General features: G+C 38.3%; 1 protein-coding gene across 7 annotated transcripts; it reads left to right on the forward strand.

The window, feature by feature from the left end:
• The first annotated feature begins 550 nt into the window (after positions 1–550).
• LOC116498495 (arylsulfatase D-like) lies at positions 551–15,918 on the forward strand. 7 transcript variants are annotated; one of them, XM_032202821.1, is made up of 12 exons: positions 1,134–1,201; positions 1,371–1,438; positions 3,506–3,555; positions 4,111–4,260; positions 5,252–5,373; positions 6,794–6,916; positions 9,481–9,904; positions 10,998–11,134; positions 12,336–12,470; positions 13,153–13,315; positions 13,608–13,729; positions 14,485–15,918. In XM_032202821.1, the coding sequence occupies exons 3-12, from the start codon at positions 3,530–3,532 to the stop codon at positions 14,853–14,855; spliced, it is 1,773 nt and encodes a 590-aa protein (XP_032058712.1). In that variant the 5' UTR covers positions 1,134–1,201; positions 1,371–1,438; positions 3,506–3,529; the 3' UTR covers positions 14,856–15,918. The 7 variants fall into 7 exon arrangements, with proteins under 7 accessions (XP_032058690.1, XP_032058737.1, XP_032058712.1 ...); XM_032202799.1 differs by lacking the exons at positions 1,134–1,201; positions 1,371–1,438 and adding an exon at positions 551–957; XM_032202846.1 differs by lacking the exons at positions 1,134–1,201; positions 1,371–1,438 and adding an exon at positions 551–957 and having other exon boundaries at positions 13,608–13,760; positions 14,485–14,628.
• Positions 15,919–18,973: the final 3,055 nt, after the last annotated feature.

Below are 18,973 nucleotides of genomic sequence, written 5' to 3' on the forward strand. Positions count from 1 at the left end.
ATGTCACTGTAGACGTGTATTCAATTTTCTGCTACACTCTAAATTTAGTAAATAACACAGCAGTTATACTTTGTGGTTTTCCATTACAAATACTATACAATTTGCAAGAAGCCATGGAAAAACATAAGAAACAACAGAAGAGCTGTGGAGGAGACCGCTGCTGCAAGAGGGCCTGCCCCAGTCAGCATTGGGACTGATTGCATCCTGGACAGAAAAATGCAGCAACTCTGAACATGCTTTCATTTTAGAAAACACACAACAGCAGAGGGCATCAGACAATCAGAAACTGTATGTGTGTTAATGAATCCTGAAGTGCTAAAGTGAAGGGGAAAGTGAACTGGAGATGTAAAGATTGAGTGACTGCAGAGAAGGGTGGGGATAAGGAAGCAGGCACCGAGTGTAGAAGGAGAGAAGAGAAACCAAACACATCACTTCTGTGTGTGCCAGCTGTAACCTCTCCAGCACGGAAATTTTGGGTTGGGAAAGAGTGGAATAGGGGTCCTGTACAGTGCTGTAGCTAGCCTCAGACATGTTCCACTAGCAAAGTAACCTGAGCACTGCAGTTGCTGGTGAACCACCAACTCGTAACAACATCCCTTCTCTTTTGAGGCATGAAAGCACAGGAAATTCTGTGTCAGCAATGCAAGATTGTTGTTTGTTAGTATTTTGTATTTTCCGAAAACACTTGGTACAACAGGACTCAAAGAAGAAAAGTCAAGAAAGAAAGCATTAGCCCACATGACTAGAAAACAGGCAATGCTCAGATATGAAGCTGAATGACTCATTTTCCGCAAAGGCAAACTCAGGTCTCTTCCTGCCATTTCCTTCCCACACCCTAAAACTGCTTCTTACTGCATGTGCAGAGGTGACCTCGTCATCACTGCTGGCGCTTGGGGCGGCCGTAAAGTGAAGATATGCACTCCATTCCTGTTTCCACAGGCAAAGAATTGCTGCTTTGTAAGTACAGTAATTTTCTGTTCTCCTTGGTGGAATGCGGGGAGGTTTATTGGGAGCTGTTACTTATAGCGTCTTTCATTGGAGCCTGTCAGACTTGAAGGAGGTTCTTTGCTTCCTGTGAAAACACAGTGGCTGGGCAAAAAGCATTTTAGCTACATCTGTGGTGCTCCCAGCCTGATCTTCATGCCTGTATGAATGTTGTCGTTGTGCGAATGGCAGGATGTGCAGCTTGAGGGACTCCAGTGTAAGTCAGACCATCCAGCGGCTTGTCAGCTCTAGTACAGCAAGGCTTTCCTGTGGAAAAATGCGCATGAGCAGCCAGGGCAGATTTAAGGACTGCCTTCAGCAACAGATGTTAGATGCCGTGCTGTAGTAGTAGTTGCTGTGCTGAAAAATTGTTTTTTTTTTTTAAGTCGAATGAAAATAAGCTCACACTCCAGTGCATCAGCTGCCTGCTTTGAGCCTAACTTGATATTACCAGGTACTGTATTTCTCCCTTGCTGTCTCTGGAAATGCTCCGGAAAATTTTAATGGGTGTTTGAAAAAGTTTCTTGCTGCTGTAGATAAAAATATCTCGAGGAAGTGTTTTGAAGGCTTTTCCCTTTACAACATTATTCTCATCCATGCCTGAGTACAAAGTGAGTCGGCAGCAGAGAACTTATCGTGAGTGAGTCTGACTTTTTTTATCTATGTGAAGACTACAGATAAGGACTATTTAGAAGATATTTTGACAGACCAAAGAGTAGCAGACTGAATGGAATATAACCTGGAAGAGCTTCCACTGAGTGTTACATAGCTGATGCCACAAATGGGTACTGTTTTTGTGAAAAGCATCTGAGAATAAAGAATGTGAAAAGTGCATCTGAGCATATCTGAAAATATGAATAATTTATCGTATGCAAACTGGCTTGAATTGGGATCTCAGTATCTTGTGAGAATTTTGATAGAAAAGCAGAGATGGACATAAAAAATTCAGTCAGTAAATGAAAACAGTAAGGTAAGGAAGACCTGCAAGTTACACCCCCACCCCCACCCCACCTCCAAGATTATTAAAATGGATAAAGGAATAAAATCTACATTATATTTGAGGGAGTTAATTAATGGGAGAGAGAGGAAAGAGTCTTGCTTGAAGCTGGGTTTGGTTTCCATAGCAGAGCCATACAGACCCCACAAGATTTTGTTCCCAAAAGTGCTCATGGCCAAGTTAGCAGCACCACTGTGTGGGGACATGGGGCCCTCTCTTTCTTCTCAAAAAGGTGAGGAACAGGGAAAAAAAATGCTCTGATTATCCCTCTAATTCCCCCAGGACCTGCTAGGGTTCTTCTGGCAGCACTCCCGTTGCTTTCACTGAGCAAGCGGCCTGACAGAGGTAATGTCATGCAGCAGGGCAAGCTGTTTTCTGTATTTTACCTGCTATTTCACAGGCAGCTTCTGAAGAAACCCTTCAAATTCCCATTAATTTCACCTGTTCTAGGGCAAGTAGTATGTATACATAAAGCATGGCTGAGCTGTACTCCAGTATCTCTCCTGTAGAGGCCTAGGATGCAGCAAAGGCACAAATTCAGATGCAGGAAACAAAGTTTGAATGTCTGTAGATAGCAGTGCTGCACCAGCATTTATGCACTGTGCATGTCTGAATATCAATTTTCTAAGCACAGAAATGTACTTTTTCACAGTGAGGCTTGTAGTATTGATCAATAAAATGTACAAACCATGGCTATTAACTATGCTGCTAAATAGTATAATTTCTGGAAAAAAAAAAAAAATTTAAACCAACAAGATTTTTAAAATTGGGACACTTGGAATAATTTAACCAGACATGGGAAAAAAATGAAAGGAGTCTGTTGAAAAGCCTCATCACTCAGCTTCAACTTTAAAACCTTTTAATGTTTTTTCTTGTCCTGGTAGTAAAAGAGAATGATCCAGAAGAACCTTAGCAGAAAGCTGTACAGATAAAGGGAAAATTGTTTAAAACCCTGAAATCTGACACATACAAAGAAGGAAAAAGGCTCAGCTCAGAGTATAAAGCCAAACAACAGGAGGACACAGATTTGGTGTCTTCTGTGAAAATGTCATCATTGAAAGAAGATGACTAGAATTTCTATGGCTAAAGATATTCCTCATAAGCCTGAAAGGAAACTTGGCACATTATAAGAAGAAGCAGCAGGCTGCTTCTGTCTCTGTGATTACAGAAAAATAATGATATTGAGGACTAGGTTTTAAAGAGATCTTTTCTTTGTGACTGAATTCTAAGTATTTTTATAAAGCTAAGACATGTAACAAAGAAGAAATATTTTACTACTTTAAGAAAAACTTCACAAAAGAGCAAAATTCCTCTAAGAAGTGAAGAAGTCCTATCAATAAAAATTACTTTAATGCCTTTACTATTCTTCATGTAGGAGCTGATCAAAGTCAAACTAAAGTAAATAAAACAGAATGAATATTGTAAGGCTTTGATTAAGTTTTTATCTAAAGCTTTTTTTAAGTTTTTATTGCCTTGATTACTAGGAAGATGCAAGCATGACAAGGCTCTCTCTTGGTTTTACAGGATCTGAACACCCCAAATGCAAAAATGATTTGGCAACTAACATCTTACTGGTAAGAAAGAGTTCATGAATTCTTTTTATATCATTATTAAATCTAAAGTGATCTAAGTTTAATGATGACAGAACATGATATTATAAAAGAATGAGTTTTTTTATCCATAAAATATACTCACAATGTGATTTTTTTTTTTTGTCTGTTTGGTTGAGTCTTGTTCTTACCATTGGTTTTAACACAAAGGTCTCAATCTGAACAAGAAGGATGTCAGGGGAAGCTGACCAAATTCTTGGTTTCCCAAACCAATTTCTAGAAACATCTCAAATTATTAAAGCAAAATAATTTTTTCATTATCTTTAATGTGTCCCAAGGGACACTGCTCATGAGAAGTTTGTAAAAAAATAGGAAAGGATATCTTAAATTTATGCTCCTGACACTTTCCTTTTTATGACATCTGTTCGGGTCAGTGATCAAAATCTAAGATGCCCTTTGTGTTCTGGGCAGAGAATGGTCTGGTCTACAGACAAGCTCATGTGGGAAGGTCTTTGGCCATAAGCAGTGGGAGGGATGAATGGACAGGCCTTTGGCTTCTTTCCTTCTTCTGTGTTTCAGGAAATCCCTGGTCACGTCCGTGATTTTCGGTCTGCTTCTGCAGCCACCACTGGCACAGCTTTCCACCATCACGCAGCCAAACTTTGTCCTGTTGATGGCTGATGATCTTGGCATAGGGGATGTAGGTTGCTATGGGAATGATACTATCAGGTAAGGAAACAAACTGTAATCATGAACAGACCTGGTGTTATTTCCCATAAGCCTGAGATCCTCTGCCCATCAGCAGCCATTAGAGCTCTTTTCAAATTTGTTTACTGGAGAACTGGGGAACAGGGGACATTTCCGGGGGGGGGGGGGCGGGGGGAGGTGGGGGGGGCGGTCTCCATGTAAATATCAAGCACTACCAGGATTATCTCACACACTAGAGGGCATTCCCACGGACAGCTCTGCTATCCAGAGCTCTTCCACTCTGGGAATGTGACAATAGTTCTTGTGTATTCCTTAACTGCCCAATACTGAGAAATGCTATGTTTTTGCATATATCTGAAGATAAAAATGCTGTCTCTTCTTTCAACATATCAGGCCTCATTACCTCATTCAAGTCTGTTTTGCCATTCTTTCCAAGTCTCACATCGAAATACAGTTTTAATCACTGTGATGAACTATGTTACTAGGAAATACTTCTATATACAGACACGAGGACATGGAATTTGTCTTCTCTTTAAAAATCATGCCACATTAATACCTGCTGGCTTCCTACCAGCACGTTATTTCTCTGAACAAAACCAGACTTGGTGGGAGCACTCCCCCCATCCAGCAGAGATCTCAGAATCTCACCCTGCTGGCACCAACAGGCAAGTTTCAGATAGACGGGTGATGAGGCTCTGAATGTCTCAGCCTTCAAGATAACATCATCCCCAAGGCATGAGTTCTCTTCTTCAAGAGCAGTGAGATGCATTTTGCCAAGACCTTTCATTGGACTTAGGAAAAAAGAGGGAATGATTGGCTTGAAATTTATCCAGGTAGCTATTGTTAAATGAAAAGAAAAAAAAATAATCCCCCTTCTTGAAAATAAATAAAAGAAATCAAAATATTTCAAATAGAATAAACTTCAAAAAATGAAGATAAGTGTACTATTCCTCATTCTCATTCCCTTGAAGGCCCTCTGAATAATACCTGACAGTGTTGGTTACATTTTTAGGACCCCAAACATCGATCGCCTAGCAAAGGAAGGAGTGAAACTTACCCAACACATCGCTGCAGCTCCACTTTGCACCCCAAGCAGAGCAGCTTTCCTCACTGGCAGATATCCTCTCCGATCAGGTTTGCCTTGCACAGCCAAGTAGCTTTTAAACATTGCTTTATTGCTGAAGGGAAGAGTGTCATACAGTGGGCACAAAGGAATGAAGGCATGCAGAGACAGAGTGCCATAGACTTACCGTCCCTGACTAGGGACACAAAAGACTCACCAGCTAGGTCTAGTACCTTGGAGGCTGCATCTATATTTATGACATACAATGAACCAGCCCAGAGGGAAGTAAGGCAGAGAAGAGCCAGCTCTTCAGAGCACCTCACTCCCCGCCAGATAGCAACTCTGGTTGCATTTTTGTGCTGTATTGAACAGATTGCAGCCAGAATGGAGTTGGTACAAATTGTTTCATTCAAATAAGTTATTACACAGAGTATGATAGTAACACATCTTTAAAACACTAGTTACATTTAACTTTGGTTTTGGGGGACTCCTCATCAGATATAAGAAATAACAGAGCCTTTCAGGGAACTTAATAGATCTATGCAGATTTGTGTCCATTCCCCCCAGTCTGCATGCAGAGTGAGTCATTTACAGGTCAGCTTTGTAAACCTATATATCAAAATTCATCTGTCCTACAAAATAACAGTTTGACAGCTATATTATTTTTCCCAGTACTGTTTTTGAAGAAATAATACTATCCTGTCAAAATGCATTCCTGAGCTGAAGAGGTATGAAAAGCAAATAGCTCTGTACCTTTCTAACAGTGACTCTAATGCTTGTTCTATTGCAAAAATCTTCAGTGCCTTCATTCCTGAGGCATTTTGAAGCTGACATGTCATCCTACTTTCATCCTTATAGCTCCCACTGAGATAGCTGAAAAATGCACATGAACTTGTACAGAGTCTGTGTCCCGCTGTAACAGCAGGGCTGTTCAACACTTTCAAGACATTTCATACTTCACATCACATCATATGATGAGGTTATGCCAGTATATAATGCTGAATAACAGAGTGTAAACCTGAGGAGAAGATTAGGGTGCTATATAGCTGCCCTGTGGGTTTCAGTAGTCGTATACCAGCCCTGCCACCATGCAGGGACGTTGTGAGTTTGCAGGCAGCCTTATGCAAGCTGGAGTTTGAGGTTGAGAGAGGGATGAAATTTCCCTGCCCTGCTCCCTACCCTCACCAACACACCAGACAAGTATACTGCATGCAGCCTGGATGCCACTGCAACATAGAAATGCATCTGTAAGACTGTGCCATTCCAGATAAAATGGTGTAGTATCAGATGCTAAGAAGGACAGGTAATACACAATGAAGAGATTTAAATCTTTTAAATCTCATCCTTGTATGCTGTCCAAGATTGATTTCCCCAAATAAACAGCATTAGGATAAACATTTGACACTATAATACCAATGAAACCAGGAATCGAGAAAGTATATTTGATAAAACTACCATTTGTACTTACTGAGATTTTATTATATTTTGTAGGAATGGATGCAATAAACAATTATCGTGTTATTTTTTGGAATGGTGGCTCAGGAGGGCTCCCTCCAAATGAAACTACTTTTGCCAAAATTCTGCAGCAACAAGGCTACAGCACAGGACTAATAGGTAAAGAGATGTTCCTGAGGATGTTCCATTCAGACTATTTGGTTTGATTAGCAACTGCTTATGTCACAACAGTAATATTTTTATTTCCCAATAAAAGAATATTATGTAAGAAGAAGTCTTGACCAAAAAGAATCTCTCTTAAAAGAACTAATATGTGATAAAAAACAATCTTTACTGTTGGTCTGCTTTCAAACACATTGGCCTGTGGTTGTTAAAAGATATACTGGAAAATATGTTGTTAAAAATATCCCTTAAATACTATTCTACCAGTTATATGATAATTATTCCAGTGCTATTAAATAAGAAACAAATACATGAGTTTCATGCAAAGATGCTTGTGCATGCTTTACACAGAGCAGAGCAGACAGAGCTGGTTTTTTTCTATAGAAAAGACAACAGCTGCTACTAACAGCAATAGAATCAGTTCAAAATGTCACAGGATTTGGTCTTTCAAAAACAAACAAAACAATTATTTAAATTATTTATTTAAACAATTATTTAAGTGCAGCATGTCACTGTAGTTCACCAGTATTTCAGTACAGCCCATGAAACATTATCTCCTTCAGCATTAATAAGAAATCCATTTTACTTTATATTTTATAGGACATTTTTTTAATACAGTTGTAACTTTTTTTGTCATGATCCAGTTTCAAATAATTATTATCTTAGATATATCACATAGTTTCACAGACTGAGGAAACACAAATGTTCCTGAGCTGAGTCATGAAGCAAGAAATCTTACACAGCACATGCCGACATTGCTGCAGCTGAATAGCCACTAAATTGATTCACCTAAGTGGTTTATGTTTGGTTTGTTATGAGCACAGCCAGTGTGACTGCAAAGTTAATTCCTACTAATAAACTATGGATTAACGTGATAAGCAGACTTTATGTTGGGCAATGCTTTACAAAGTCTTTGTAGTCAGAAATATACTGTTGTATAATAGGGTCTCAAAGATTAATTTATCTTAATCAGACAATTTATTATCTATGGCTTTGAGTCTTTTGCAGCATGTCAGAAGCCTTTATCAATCTCAGCTAGAGATTTAGAAGTTGAAGTGCATCTGAAGCCCAAGAATACATTAACTGCACCTGTATTTATGACCAATACATTTGTATGTTTATTACACACTTGTCTCATTTTATAGCTGTCTCTAAATATATTTTGAGGTAAACTGAATTTTATCTGAAAATAATTCATCCACCAATAATATAATTTTATATTTACATCCATAAAGTAGCATTTTTCCCCTCCAAAGTAGATTTTTCTGCTCCTATTGTAATGCATTGCAATTGTTTTGAAATCTACTCAGGGGTCACTGTTAGTATATGTAGTTGTAACATAGTGAACCAATTGCTTAGGATAATATGTTTTTGTCAGTGCACAGTTCTTTACTCCACAATAAGAACTGGTTGCAAATTTGTTTTCAAGTAAAATTCAAAGAGTTCATTTTGATCTTTATATCTGGTATCCAAAGCCTACATTACATCAGAGATTTTAAAAATTAATTAAACTGCTCCTCTGAGAAAACAAAACAAAACAACCAAAAAAAAAAAAAAAAAAAAAAAGGTAGATTCTGGTCACTCGATTCACATATCTGTAAGCCTCAGTGTTTGAGCCAAATGAAACAACTTGTTACGTTTCCCTGTAAAACGTATGATTTTGATGTGCCATTCATCATAATAGTGGACATATGTTCATAATAAAGAACAAATGGTATTGCAATTGCAAACAGCCATGAGGTGTTCCTTTTGATATATGAAGACTTTATTATTTAAATTAAAAAAAAAAAAAAAGTCTTTGATGATTTAAAACTTGGCTAAATACAAATAAATGGCAACAAAATATTTATAAAACAAAACTTTCTATTCTCATCCAAAATATGGAGATATTATTATCAGCAAAGTTACTTACATATGTGTAATTTCATGACAAATCTTGATCTCCTGAGCTCAAATTATTCTGGATCTGACAGTTTGGCTGGCAAACTCACTGTTGAGATGCAAGCTAATTAATTGCACTTTCATAGCTGTCACTAACACATCACTGAGTGTTGCCATAGGACTGCCATTAAGTCATCCAAAACTTCCAGGAAAAATAAATAAATAATTAATTAATTAGATAAATCCATAGCATCTTAAAGTTAAAGAGACAAAAGAACAGTGTTATTTTTACCCATGCTTACAAAAGGACTCCTTCCTCCTATTTCATACCTGACAGGTCTCCAGGAAAGCCATACATTTTACAAAGTTCTAAAAACCCAAGGTCTTCCCTATTTCTTGTTGCCTTTATAGTTCAGACTTTGTTGCATTTGATCAAAGCTACAAGGCATGAATACAGAGCACCCTAACTGGGTGGTGGAAATAACTCTGGTGGGAATTCATAAATTGTAGTGGTTAACTTTCACCAATTATAAGATATACCCCATTTTATTGGTACCTAATCAGTATGTATCTGTAGGATGAAGAAGTAGTAAAAGAAAACATTTTTTGAGAAATGTTATTAATGAGAAAAAGTTCATTTGTAAATATTAACTCTATGTTTTAATAATGCATATTTTCAGGGAAGTGGCATCAAGGTGTTAACTGTGAATCCCGCAACGACCACTGTCATCACCCTTTGAACCATGGGTTTGATTATTTTTATGGAATGCCTTTTACGCTAATAAGTGACTGCCAAACAACAGAAGCACCAGAGATGGACAGAGTCTTCAGAAGGAAACTCTGGCTTTACACTCAGATGATTTGCCTTTTTACACTCACTGCTGCCCTAGGTAGAATCACTGGCTTGATTCCAGTCCGCTGGAAAACACTAACCTGCCTTGCTGGGTTTAGTCTCCTGTTCTTTGTGTCATGGTTCTCAAGCTATGGATTTGTGAGATACTGGAACTGCATTATGATGAGAAACCATGAAATTACTGAGCAGCCAATGGTGACAGAAAGGACTACATCACTTATCTTGAGAGAGTCCATTGCATTTATTGAAAGGTAAACTAAATTTCCTTTGATCACATTTATTCTGGTTCTTGCATATCTTTCAACAGCATTTTCCCATGTAAAGTCTTTGTAGAATCTTAGAATCACGGAATGGTTTGGGTTGGAAGGGACTTAAATCCCACCCAGTTCCAACCCCCTCCAATGGGCAGGGACATCTCCCACCAGACCAGGTTGTCCAAAGCCCCATCCAGCCTGGCCTTGAATACTTCCAGTGATGGGGCATCCATGGCTTCTCTGGGCAAACTGTAATTTCTATAACTGTAAAGAATAATATAAATAGTATTATGCCTATTAATTACTAATAATGCTAATAATGGCACTACAGTATTAAGCCATAAATTAACTGCCTCTTAAAGACATCTGTTATTCCTAGCTTCATTGAAGTGGATAACCTTTCCAAATTTCCACATATTAGATTGAATGTTCATAGGCTATTTTGAGGAAATGCATATTTCTATGTCTGTCAGTGTTCAAGAGACATTGGATAATGCCCTTAATAATATGACTTAACTTTTGGTTAGCCCCAAAGTGGTCAGGCAGTTGGACTTTCTCATCATTGTAGGATCAGAACTATTCTGTTCTGTTCTGTTCTGTTCTGTTCTGTTCTGTTCTATTCTATTCTATTCTATTCTATTCTATTCCATTCTATTCAATTCCATTCCGTGAGTCCAAAAGTGAAACTTTAAAAGATAACAACAGCTTGTGGCAGAAATGTGTGTATGGGCAAGGGAAAGATAAGAAGAGCTGTGGATTAACGTTATTGTATGGACTGACGTGGGGAGCCACTGACAGGCAATGAACTCACTGTCTTCATTTCAGTAGCATGGTGATGGTTTACAAGAGATGAAAGTGGAGCTTCAATATGAAACTTTTCTATGTATGATTCAGAGAAAAAAGAGAATCAAACATTATTTTATCAGACAGATCCTAATCACTGGATTTTAATACCTTAAAAAGTAACATAGTTCTGAAGTGGTTGCTGAAATACATATGTAAATCGTAATACCGTTTTCCATTATTATTGACCTCTATATGTATTGAGAACTCTCCTCCTAGTAACAAAGCGTTGATTTCTGTTTTTTAGAAATAAGCACAAGCCATTCCTCCTCTTTCTTTCCTTTTTACACTCCCACACCCCTCTCCTCACCACAGAGAAGTTTATTGGGAAGAGCAGCCATGGTTTGTATGGAGACAATGTAGAGGAGATGGACTGGATGGTGGGTAAGTGGCCATAGCAAATAAGAGTGTCTCTCTAGCTAATGCCTAGGTGTGAATATGCAATAAAAATGCAGTTGTTATTCATTCAAAAAACAAGGAAGAGAATTAAAAGCAAGAAGGAAAAAAAAAGTCATAACATCAGCCTTGTATGAGCACTGTTTACACTGTTGGCTTTTTATTTTCTCTAGTTTTGGACCAAGTGAATCTATTTTTTTGTCTAGGGTTTACCAGTTATAACCATGTCCCCTTGGCTGCTCTCAAGATAACCATCTGCTTCTCTTCGTAAATACTACATGAACTAAGAACTATTTAACTTTCTTTATTTATTCCAGATCATGTAATTTCAGCCTCTTCTGTTCATGTCTTATCTGCTTCTAAGCAGGACATATAAGAAGGTGATAAAACTGATAAGTAAAGTAGTTCCATGTGTAAGACAGCAGGCTATTTTTCTGTGACTGATGAATTCAGCAGAGTACTGAATATTTTTCAGTCCACTCACTAATCGAGAGGTGTTCATAAATGTTAATTGATGTTTCCAGAAATTAGATTCAAGTAATTTTTGAACCTGTTTTTTTTCAAGGAGAAGGAGAATATTTTTTATTAACCAACCATGCAGTAGGAAAAGTAGTTAAATTTGTAAAAGGAATAAGAATCAGGTGTATATGTACAGAAAGAATAGTTTTTCATACCTATCTTTCAAACACTTGCACACTGCAGACATACTTAAAAAGGCAGAATCAGATCAAGAAAAAAAAAAAAAAAAAAAGATTTACATTGTTAATATATGTTAAATGCTACCAGTAACTTGATGTAAATACTAGCCAAGGTCTAGAAAATTATAAGATAAATGTATAAGACATTTTTTCTCATTTTTCTCTGTGGCCATCACTTATGCAGAATCTTACTTTCTGGGAACCTTCAATAAAGATTTCTTTCCATATTTTTACAGCACACCACTCCTTTACAATAGAGGCTAGAGACTTCTGGTGTAGTTCTTGCATGAAGGGTTTAGGGCATGTCTTTTTTTGTGCGCTTTTATATAGACAGTGAAATGACATCTGTAAATCTCAGTGCTGTATAACTCTTCCTTTAAATACTGAGTAGACCTACATTTTTTAATGTTTGCAAGTCAGAGGCTAAAACCCATATTGTGTGAACTACACTTTTTATTTTTTTTAATGCACATATATTCCCCTGTTTACAGGGCAGGTTCTAGATGCTATTGACAAGGAAGGCTTGAAAAGTACTACACTGGTTTACTTTGCCTCTGATCACGGTGGATGGCTGGAAAGACAAGAAGATACAAGGCAGCTTGGTGGCTGGAATGGAATATACAGAGGTAAGAGCTGTCAGGGGTGGTGACAACCCAGCAACAACTAGCAAAGTACTCAGAACACCTCTAAAAATGAGATAAGACTGCATGCTTCAGGGTTAACTGTTTTTATCCTTGAGAAGCATTTTTGTCTCTTATTAACTATGCATTCAAAAATATACACAGTCCTAGCATGTGTAGATGTTCTTTTAAGCAATAATTCTCAAGCTGTCATTTCCTCACTAAGCAACCGATCACAAGTTAATTTTCATTAAGAATGTGTAACTTATATAAATATTATTAGCTTAATTATTAGCTGTAACTTATAATATATAAATATTAGCTGCATCTGACATCTGAGACTTTGTTTTAACTGCAACAGGTATGTTATATGGTTGCAAAAGAGAGGAGAACTTGGCTGTGTAATCAGTTTATATCTGAAAACTGTATCCACATTGAGTTCTAATGGGACAATGTGTTTATAAAATAACAAAAAGGAGTAAAAGTATAAGGTCACAAATGGGGTAATATAGTGAACACATTATCGGTGATGCTGAGGAGAAGGAAGTTAGTGGTAACATCAAGAGGGTACAGAAGACTCATGAAGATAAAAATAGTTTTATGTTAATACAGTATAATTCAACTGAAATATATTTTTTTAAAAAAAATATTTTAATGATTTTTTTAATATTTTTTTTTTTGATTAAAGGTGGAAAAGCTATGGGAGGCTGGGAAGGAGGAATCCGTGTCCCAGGGATACTTAGATGGCCAGGAGTGTTACCTGCAGGCACAGTTATCAATGAACCTACAAGTCTTATGGACATTTACCCCACAGTAACTCATCTGGCTGGAGGGGTAGTACCACAGGACAGGTACAAACATAAGTGTAATTATTCCCCCTTTTCTCCCAAAACAATAGAAAACCTACTTTGGAAACAAGTTCTAAGGGCCTACCATGTTGTTTATCACTCCTGATCCTTTTCTAGACACATAAATGTTACCACAGCTCAGTCACCTCTTCCTTCATTTGAGATTCAGCATCTACTTGCAGTCTTCTACAAACTCTTCCTTGTTCAAAGCTGTCAATTCCAACCAGGGGTGTACAGAGGAAACACAGTGCCGTACAACTTAACCCAATCTGATGGCATCCCTTTTTTCTGTTAGGGTTATTGATGGCCGGGATCTGATGCCTTTACTGCAAGGAAGAGCTGAGCACTCAGAGCACGAGTTCCTGTTTCATTACTGTGGCATTCACTTACATGCTGTGCGGTGGCACCAGAAGGACAGTGAGTACAAGAATCCTTTAGAAGAATTGAGGTCAGTCTACAGGAAGGTAGATTTATCTAACATGGTTTTTTTTGTTTGTTTGTTTGTTTTTGTTTTTTTTGTTTGTTTGTTTTGTTTTGGTTTGGTTTGGTTTGGTTTGGTTTTGGTTTGTTTTCTTTTGTTTTGTTTTTCTCGGACTGCAGCTTTCCAACTAATTCCAGGTGTAAGGTGATAAAGAACTTATTATCATTGTCGTTACTTATATGGCAAAAAGTTTTTGCTCATAGCTTCCAGGCACATGACACAAGCTCTGTCATGCTAGGCAGGATACTAGTACTCAGGATGGGTCTCATCTACCTCTCTATTTGAATGCTAGGCCTGGGAAGTCCATGCCCTTTTTGTCTCATGTCTCAGTCTTTTCCTCAGTCTTTTGTCTGTCCTTCTGCTACCTGGAAGCAAGCCATGGAAACCTCAAATCTTTTTTGCATGTCTTCATAGAATAAATAAATAAATAAATAAATAAATAAAAATCAGGGATAAGTGATATCTGCTGGAAAACTAGAAAATTAGAAAAAAATAGAAATAATTTCAAATTATTAATTTAATTTTGTAGCATTTAATTTAAATGAAATTACAATACTATGTCAACTAGTGAGTATAGAGCTGAAGTGCAACCCAGTGCCCAAAAATGAACTCTAGGAAAACATTCACTCCTGTGATACACACCTGGTGATAACCACCAGCATCACGGAAAGCCTTCTTTCTCTCCTGCCAGGTGGAGCCACCTGGAAGGCTCATTATGTGACCCCAAAATTCCGTCCACTCGGGGCTGGAGCTTGTTATGACAGAGGATTTTGCCCATGTTTTGGGGAAGGTGTGACCCAGCATGAGCCTCCATTGCTGTTTGACCTCTCACAAGACCCTTCTGAAGCCAAACCTCTGTCAGCTGACACTGAGCCCCTCTTTGACACTGTGGTAGAGCGGATTGGGAGAGCCATAGAAGAGCACCGCAGGACACTGACTCCAGTACCAGAGCAGCTCTCCCTGTACAACGTCATCTGGAAGCCATGGCTGCAGCCCTGCTGTGGGACATTCCCTTTCTGTTGGTGTGATAAGGAAGGTGATAGTGAACTTGCTGACCTATAAGGGAAACAAGCAAATTTTCCTGAAACCAAAGTTTTCAGGTCATATATGTTTTCTCTGGGGGTGTTTATTGGTGAGTTGATTAATTTGTTTGTTTGTTTTGTTTTTAATGAAGTCTTTATTTGACAATTTTTCCAGTGAATGGCACAGTATTTGGTAAAGGTGGCTTTAAGCTGGATGTTCTCAGGGAGGGACAACAACAGTATGATCTGAACTGCATGTTTTAACTTGCATCTGCTGACAACTGACTGAATTTCAAATGCACTGAAACAGGCCAATGTTATAGCTGTTCCAGTAATTATATTACTTATATTTTGTTGTTTATGAATGTACATTTAGAAGCTTAGTTTTCTCTTTGTTCTGAATTTCTAAGTCACTCAGGGACTGAGATGTCCCTTAATTTTTTATACTTACTGGCAACGCATAGCAGACTCTTATAAAATATTTTGCAGAGTACTTTTCCTCCTGCCTCCCAAATAATTCCAGAATAATTCTACCTACAGTTCCTCCCAGAAACTCCTTTATAAGTTGATTCCTTCCTTCCATGTAGTTAGTCTCTCCAGCAGCATTAATGATGGCAGCTGGGTAGCCTGGGGCTTCTGGATTAGGATTAACTGCCTGGTTGAGGATTAATTGTCTAGTTGAGGCATAAAGCTTAAAAATGTGATTATGATTGAAGATAATGATTGATAATGAAGATAATGATTCTTTTTAAGAATGACAGGACTCCTCTGATTGGAGTCAGACTCTTTTGATGGAGAACACAAAGAGCAAAAGTTTTTCCCTTTCCAAAGACCCCATTGCACTGAGCTTCCTAAGCAGCACTGGCAAGGGCATAGTGGCATTCATGGTCACAGAAGCACAACACAGATTACCAGTTTAGTCATTTGGGCACAGGTCACTTAAGTTATCTTGCTGCCCGAGCAATGGCTAGGACCCATTTCTTCCCTTTGATAAATGTTGGACTTATTTTGGTTTTATTTTCCCCCTTGTTCCCCACAGTTCATCCAATGGGAAATCTGCAAGTAAATAAAATCCTACAGATTAAAAGCAAAGTTGTATTGCATGCTGCGACCTGATGCATTTCACAAACTGTTGCTCCCAGAAGAGCACCTAGATGCTCCTTCAGTGTTATTCACGAGAATTTATTTGATTTCATTGTTTGTTTTTTTGTTTTTTCTTGGATAGATTTAAAGGTATTTTCATGTTCAATAGCCAGTATTTTCTTTATAACAGTTTACTGCAATAAGGCCAGCATTTATTAATCTTTTCAGTCTTTTTCCAAGGCTTCACTTCCATTCTTAAGCCAGTCCAGCATCTGGGATTTTACATCCTGTCAGTTTTTTAACACCTTTAAAAATATGTGGGTATAAGACCTGTTCATGTAACTGAAACAATTTTTCTTGCACAGGGATACTTCATAGCACTGCAGGATATCTGTTTGGAGCTAGATGGCACAGGAAAACATCTGAACTAGACATTGTGCTGGTCATTGGGGTTTGGCCATGAAAGCACACTTATTGGGGGGGACAAAACTTTTGCTTGTTCCAGTCTCAGGATCATCTCTTAGGCACCAACATGTGACTCTTCCCCTTCAGTCTTATTCCTCCACGTGCTGTTGAACAGCTACATAACAATGTCACCCCAGCCACAACTCTCCCTTTATAGGAGTTTTATAAGCAAATGGTCGCCCATGAAGTCAATAAAATTGGCCCATGACCAGTCATTATGCTGTACCTTCCCAGGAGTTTCAAATGTTGCACTTCTGCCACTTTTTGACCTGAAGCTCTTCCCAAGACACATTGCATTCAGGTCTTTTTTGCATAGTCCTGTTGCCTGTGATCAATTATACCCAGTTAATACGGCGCAGACAACATAAAACTCATTTAGCACATAACAGTTAATGAAAATCTGCTTTCAGAAAGGTTAGCATTATTAGAACCCATTGAGATCTGTTTGCTTGTTCTTTCACCAAAGCACAGACTATCTGAGGAGATTCTGGACTGCCCAGTCATTAAAGATACTAGTTGAATTTTCTAGGTTTTTACCACTTCATGGCCCTTGATCATTATGGATGATGCAGATCATGGAGAGTGTGGGAAACATACTACAGATGCCCTATATAAATTTGCACAAAGCATATGGGAACTAAAGACTCTCAAATAGTCATGCTCTTACACCTGGTGTTGACTCTGTTGGGATTTAGTAGTGGTTAACTTGCACTACCAATCGCTCCAGGAAGAGGGCCTTCACAGCAAAACAGCACAGGTGTAACTAAACACACGATAATCTAATTGCAATCAATATCACTAGGACAGGGTGAAGCAGTGGGTGCAACAGGGCTTTCCCAGTCATTGACCATCCTCCAAAGACACCACCCCAGCAGGCAGTCAATGAGTTTCCTATGATAACTTTATCACCACTGTTTTGCCAGTCATGTTAATTCTGGTCACTCACAGACACAGATTAAATAGTTTTCATGCAGATCCACAGAACAGAGATAAATTCTTTTTTTTTTTTTCCTCTTTTCTTTTATGTATTTGAAGTGACTCTTGCAAAGCAGGGCATTTAAAGAATCCATATGCAGAAGCTCATTAATGTCTTCTAATATCACATTGTTCCTTTTGAGTGCTTTGTTCTCAGGCCATTTGTGAGTTGACAGCAACCCATTTACATACGTAATTCTGGGAGTAAATTCTTCAGATGATGACTTTTTTAAATAAATAGCTCTGAAATGTTTTGAAAATTTCAGGCTATAAAGACATTTATCATTCATTGTCAGTATTGTAAATTCAGCAAAATTACTATTTACCACAAAAACTTAGAAAAAAAAAATAAAGACAGCAATGGGATATAATAAATTTCAGATTTAGCAATGTTTAAATCACATTGCAGTAATTTATGGCTCTAACATATTTCGAGTGCGTAAAAAGTATACAAAAAGTGGTTGATATGATATTATCTGTGTCCTTTTGGGCTCTTTTAATCCAGTTATGAAAAAAGCCTGTAGGCAGAGGATGAGTAAGACAGACATTCTTAAAACAATTAAATCTTCCTTCCTTAGCTTCCTGTTCACAGAAGGCTACATAATGCTCCAGAAAAGTGCTTATTTCATTGAGGGAAATTTGATGCTTCATGTTTTCTACAGCCGTTCTTTAGTAACATTCATACATTCAAGATGTTGGAAAGCACATCCTGTGGTGATTTAACACTTGTTTGGAAAGATGCACGGAGTGAAGGCAGCTGTGGGTTTATGACAAACTTGGAATTGTTTTTCAGTTGTACCAGTATCATAAAGTAGGGATCCTCTCAGTACAAGTTATGTATGTTTAATATAGCTCTATATAAAGGGAATAGCTCCATTAAAAAGGAGAAAAAGACCTAGGGAACTATAAACCAGTCAGTCTCACCTCTGTGCCTGGCAAGATCATGGAGCAGATCCTCCTGGAAACTATGCTAAGGCAGATGGAAAATAAGGAGGTACTTGGTGACAGCCAACATGGCTTCAATAAGGGTAGTTTGTGCCTAACAAATCTGGTGGCCTTTTGTGTAGTGGTTAGAGCATTGGTGGATAGGGGAAGAGTAATCATCTACTTGGTCATATACCTGGACTTGTGCAAAGCATTTGATACTGTCCCCCATGATATTCTTGTCTCTAAATTGGAGAGACATGGATATGATGGGCAGACCACTCAGTGCATAAGGGATTGGCTTGACAGTCGCACTCCTAGAGCTGGTCAACGGCTCAATGTCCAAGTGGAGATCAGTAAAAGGTGGTGTTATTCATTGGGACTGACACTGTTTAACATCTTTGTTGGTGACATGGACATTGGGATTGAGTGCTCCCTCACTCAAAGTTTGCAGATGACAAGAAGCTGTTTGGTGCGGTTAACATGCTGGAAGGAAGGGGTGCCAGATAGAGGGACCTGTGAAAGCTTGAGAGGTAGGCTTGTGCAAACTTCATGAGGTTCAACAAGGCCAAGTGCAAAGTCCTATATCTGGGTCGGGGCAATCCCAAGCACAAATACAGGCTGAGCAGAGAATGGATTGAGAGCCACCCTGAAGAGAAGGACCTGGGGGTGCTGGTGGATGAGAACAACAACATGAGAAGAGCAATGTGA

This window comes from Aythya fuligula, chromosome 1, assembly GCF_009819795.1.
Source record: "Aythya fuligula isolate bAytFul2 chromosome 1, bAytFul2.pri, whole genome shotgun sequence".
Lineage (NCBI taxonomy): Eukaryota > Metazoa > Chordata > Aves > Anseriformes > Anatidae > Aythya > Aythya fuligula.